This window comes from Parasteatoda tepidariorum, chromosome X1 (assembly GCF_043381705.1).
Source record: "Parasteatoda tepidariorum isolate YZ-2023 chromosome X1, CAS_Ptep_4.0, whole genome shotgun sequence".
In the NCBI taxonomy this organism is placed as follows: domain Eukaryota; kingdom Metazoa; phylum Arthropoda; class Arachnida; order Araneae; family Theridiidae; genus Parasteatoda; species Parasteatoda tepidariorum.
Window position 1 is genome coordinate 81,209,925 of NC_092214.1, and position 6,000 is coordinate 81,215,924.

Below are 6,000 nucleotides of genomic sequence, written 5' to 3' on the forward strand. Positions count from 1 at the left end.
TGGCAGTTACGGATTTCACGATTTTTCATTTTTTTTTAATGTGATGATGATTTACAAAATGTGAAAAAGGAAATATTTAGTATGTCTTTCCCACTACAAAATGTGAGAATATCGTTCATAATATTAGAATCTAAAAAAGATATTACATATTCAATTAAAAAAAATTATAAAAAATTTTATTTTATCCAAATAGTTTTTTTTCTTTTTTTGTAAACACCATGCACCTGCTACTTTAAATTAGTAACATTTGTTATTATTAAAAGTATCTTGCAGAAAGTGATAGAGAGGTTTAACACGGAAAACCCGCTGCAAATTCTGCTGCAGGGTCATAATATCGACTATTACGTTCTACAACTAAATATTGTTATTTTAAAACTTGCTATTAGACACTTAATATTGCGAAGTGCAAAAATTCAGATAGGTTTTAATTAATTTATATTATCTTTGCACAAAAAAAAAAGATTATTTTTCTTACATATGGATAATTCACAGGGATGCCAACTTTCTATGCTTTTTGTTTCTTGTAGTGGTAGCTAAATTTATGTTATTATTCTTTGTTTTGTATATTCGATTTAAAATTATTTTCCAAACCACTATATGTGTAACTGATTCAAACGTTTAAATGGACTCCCTTTTGCTACAGTTCTCTTGTGGTGATGCTTTTCAAATATTGTCAAAATTACCAAGAATTGTGAAAGCTTTAATTATCAATCTCTTTATAAAAGGTTTTGCAAAAGGCGTAATAGCCCTGAATTCATAATATTCTTATCTTTGTACATAAATGTGATATGGTGTTTATAAAGATATTCAGTTCGTTATCAAATTCAATTAGTGGACATTTTTCGTGAGTATCGTAGTTACAAATGAATAAATTTAGAACTGAATGTTTCTTAGATTTTAATGAATGTAAAAAACTTAATTGAAATGTTTCAATAATTCTGAGTTCAGCCACTGAATAGTTCAATTTTACGTTCAAATTTTGTTTGTTTAAAGCCTTTAAAATGCTTTGTCATGATAATAATAAATTTAAACGTTAACCTTTTTATAAAGTTATGAGCTGAACTATTTAAAAACTATTGTATTGAAATTAAAGTGGTAAAAAATTACTTGTCTTACATAGAGTCACTCTAAAGAGTAGGTTGGTAATATGTTGTGGGGGTTTGTGATTTCTTTTGTGTTGTCAACAAGAAGTGGGTAGTACGAGCGATACCTCTGTTAGACATTAAGTTCCCTTAATTTGAAATAAATCCCCTTCAAATTACAAAAATAATAACATTTTGGTGGACATTTTAAAAGGAAAGAAAAAATAATTCTTATGAAAGCAAAATTTAAAAACTCATTTGCTTACTTTTTTTTTCTAGGGTGTGGAGGATTTTGGAGTTCAAATCGTGAGCTTTATAATTTTGTAACTATCATTATATTTCGAATTATTATTATATTTCGAATTATTATTATATTTCGAATTATTATTATACTTCGAATTATAATTTTGTTTAAATTAGCAATTTGAAAAAATATGTATATTTGTAATTGATTATTTAAAAAATAAGTATGAGTAATTGTATTTCTCGCACTTAATACTTATATTAAAAAATTGTTTTACTGTATGTTTCTGTGTGTTTCAATAGCTAATCCGTAAATGAACTTTGTTAGAAATTTTGGATTACATTGAACTGTAATACCGTATATCATTTTAATTTTCTGCAAACTTATCATAGTATCAGTTTACTGTATGTTTTTGTTTGTTTTACTGTATGTTTCAATAGCTAATCCGTAAATGAATATCATACTTTGTTCGAAATTTTGGATTACATTGAACTGTAGTACCGTATATCATTTTAATTTTCTGCAAACTTATCACAGTATCAGTTTACTGTATGTTTCTGTTTGTTTTACTGTATGTTTCAATAGCTAATCCGTAAATGAATGTCATACTTTGTTCGAAATTTTGGATTACATTGAACTGTAATACCGTATATCATTTTAATTTTCTGCAAACTTATCATAGTATCAGTTTAAATATCATCCTGCAAATCAGTACTTCTTAAATTTTATTGCAATGTATGTTTTTTTTTAATGAAATTATGGTTTAATTTTATCTCATTAAAGTTGCATCCAATTTCTAGAGTATTATGTTTAAAAGTCTCAATAATGAGTTTGAATTTTGATTCTATTTTCCTGTATGGTGCGTGTTATTACGGGTATTGGTGAACTCAGTTATAACCCCCACTCCATACTTCTCTCTTCTAACTCCATGCGAGGGATGCAATTTATGAAAATCATGCACTATCTTGGCTACCTGGACGAGAAATATAATATGCCAAGTTATGCCGGGATTACATTGCAATCAGGATTAGATTTACAACTAGAAAATAATGAATGCCTTTCAAATGTAATCATAATTNTTTTTTTTTTTTTTTTTTTTTTTTTTTTTTTTTTTTTTTTTTTTTTAAAGAAATTACTGATTTAAATCAGCTGTGATTTTTCTTAAAAAAACATTAACTTAAGCAAACATAAGTTTCCTAACATTTAATATGAACATACTTAGTAAAAAATTATTTATTTAAATTTAAAATATTTTCATATAAAATAATTAATAAATACATTATTAAAAGTGTGACTTTTTAAAAGTCTGATTTCATTGATAATGAATGTTTTTCAAGGGAGCTATTTTTTTACTACAAAATAATAAAAGGCATATGCATTGAAACTACTATATTAACCCGTTCACTATTCCATTAAAAATGTATTGATTTAAATCAATAGTAATTTTTAAAAAAAATAATGAATCAAAAATTTAAACAACTTAAAAAAAATACATTGATTGAAAAAAATATAATTTAAACATAAAATATTTTTCTTCAATAAAATTAATAAATACATTCTTTAGGGAACGTTTTTTTTTAAATCTGATTCTATTGATAATGACTATTTTTTACTAAAAAATATCGAAAGGGACATTTATGTAAATTATTATGTTTCAAAATAAAGTAAATGAGAATAATTTTTGAATTGTAATTTTCCATTAAATACATTCTTTCTTTGTTTAAACTAGGAGACTTTACTTATTTACTCAACTGTTTATTTTACAATGTTATATATATATCCCTTCATCTCATCCCTTATCCCTTCTCATCCCTTCTTCTGCCGCCATGATTCCAGCGTCACAACTTCCCCGCACCACCGCCTCTCCTTTTTTTTTCTTTTTAACCTGAGACTCACTCTTCGTTTTGTTGCTGAACAATCAACTGCAATAGCCCAGACGGGGCTTATGGTTGTGATAACAGGGCACAGGCCCATATCTTTTGAACTGCATAGCCCAAACGGGGCTTATGTGTTAATAACCGGGGCTGACGGCCCATTTTCTTGCTCAAATCATCGGGGCTGACGGCCCACACTTTTCCACTTAATATTTCTAAAAATTTCAAATCTCATCACATGTGTAAATAATTCATTTTGTTATTGAATATTTCCATCATCGAAAAAAACTGTCGTTCCTCTCCAAAACACCACACACAGATATATATATATATATATATATATATAGATAGATAGATAGATAGAAACACTCAAATCAAACATTAATGAAAGCGAGAACATTAAAACAATTCTCAATTTCTGTTTGGAGAACAGCAAAAAATTAAGAAATAAAAGCTAAAGTAAGTGGTTCTAAAGTACTTTTTCTGCTGACCCGACTGCGTAGGGGGCTGGGAACTGGCCTTGCATCAGAAAAGTTCTGGGTTCGAATCCCGGACAAGACATGGATGTTCTTTCATTCTCTGTACTATCTGCCCTTACTGTGTGAGCGACGTTTACCCACCTAATATGGTGCCTCTGAAAGTGTGACCGACAAATTTACCCTCATACGACTGAATTTACGAATGTCAACCTTGGTGGGTATTCTTATTCTTTATATATATTCTTTACAGTAAAGAATATATATTCTTTACAGAGGATGGAAAGTAATGTCTTAAACAGAAAAACTAAACTAGAAATTTCTCAGAAACAAATACTTAATAAATATTTTTGGTCTTATAAGATATCAAAAGAAGATTTTTTAGGAAAAACTAAAACATAGAACGGAGTTGACTTAGTCTCAAAATGTCAGAGAAAAAATTAACATGAGGGAAAAACTAGACTAATTATGATTTTGGCTGAGCTTACTTATGAATGTCTAATACTGTGATTGCCTCGTGGCGAGAATGCCTCTCAATAGAATTTATTTGTGCCTAACATATTTGTTAAATTATTATTTCAAATNTTCGCATCCAGGAACCTTAATATATATGCGTGTGTGTGCGCGTTTGTAATTATGCAAAAAAAACAAACAAGAAAAATGAATAAATAACAAACAAAAATATTATTTTGGTATTTTTTAATTATTTAAAAAACAGACTAATATAAATACTAAAAATTATAAATACTGAAAAACATCAGATAGATTATCAGAATTCTATTTGTACAAAAATATAAAATCCGATAAAAGTAGTCAGAAATATCTGCTTTTATTCATAATGAAAACAAAAAATGTATCAATAATTGATTTTGTAAATCAAAGAAATTTCAATGATGAACACTTGTTTCTCTTAGATCTAAATAAGTGCAAATTTGAAAAATTACTGTTTGGAAGATTTTACCTTTAACGTTTTAAAAGGCACCGGTGTTTCATGCTGTATTTCATAACCAAAAATTTTTAAAGTGCTAAATATATTTGTTTACTTTTTTTTTTTAACTAAATTAAAACAAAATAATTTAAAAAAATGAAAAATATGTTGAATCAAAATTCTGCCTAATTAACAATAAAAATTTCCATAATCGAAAAAAATTTAAGAACTTCAATTTATAAGAAATTGATTAAAGAGAAAAATTAAAAGTTCCCATTTCACGTAAATTACGCTTATATTTAATAGATAATTAAAAAATAAACTCAGACGGGTATAACGTATTTTATTTAATGTATTTATCTTATTAATTATTTTATTTTTTATATATAATTTAAAATTTGTAGAAAAATCTACAATTCAAAACATATACTTTTACATTTATGTATGCGAGTAAAAAATTTACTTAAAACGAAATCTTGTAAAATATTTGTTCAATAAAAAGGTAAAATTGTTATGTTGCCATGCATAAATATTACAAAACGGACTTCAACCAGAGCCGTCTAGATATAAATTCAATTTTTAGAACTTGCCGGGAAAAATATTCTATTTTCACCGGTATCCGGTACATTCTTAGGATCCGGTACATCTCTTAGCGATAAAAAAATTGCACTTTTTTTATTTAATTTAGAACAAATGAGTGCTTCAAGAGTTTTTTCCCACAAAAAATGTGTCTGGTTATGTTAGATGATTTTGTAATGATTTAATTACTGAAAGCATTGTGGGTACAAAGAAAAAGATGACAAGTGAAATTTTAATAAAAGCTGTCAAACTGAAAGACAGCTCATTCTAGGAATTTAGTTTAAATAAATTGAAAAGACACCTTTAAGAAAGAAAAAAAAAGCCACATGACGCAATGCACCAGAAACTAAAAACATAAACAAATCTACCCAGTTATGCACGTTTACCTTCCCCCTCCATATGTTCAGGTCCCTCCCTCTGGGTCACTGAACTTGACACAATAACAAATGATAATCATAGAATTCTTACTTCTTTGGAGTGATGTCATATTAAATTTTCGCATCCAGGAACCTTAATTTATTGTCAGTTCTTCCTTAACCACAAACAGCTAACAAAATTAGTATACTCGAGCAGTATTGAGGGATCTGAAGAGAATACGTAGCGCCATCTCTTAGCTAAATTAAATATCTTATAAATTGTAATATTTGAATACAGAATAGTTGCTAGAAGTTGCTATAAAATATACACTTAGAATAAGAGAAGCAGTGAAGATATCCGACTCTGAATTTTCCTGAGAACTTGAATACTAACTATAATACATAGTTTCCACCAAATTATTAATCAAATTATAAATCCAAAGTATTAATTTTTTGTAACC

At 27.4% G+C, this 6,000-nt stretch overlaps 1 protein-coding gene across 1 annotated transcript in view; it reads right to left on the reverse strand.

The window, feature by feature from the left end:
- LOC107454254 (retinoid X receptor ultraspiracle) overlaps positions 1-5,790 on the reverse strand; it is a 150,790-nt gene extending 145,000 nt beyond the window's left edge. The window contains exon 1 of the mRNA XM_016071379.3: positions 5,652-5,790. Coding sequence (XP_015926865.1) covers positions 5,652-5,685 — 34 coding nt within the window. The 5' untranslated portion in view covers positions 5,686-5,790. The remainder of the gene's footprint in view (positions 1-5,651) is intronic.
- Between the last annotated feature and the right edge of the window lie 210 nt (positions 5,791-6,000).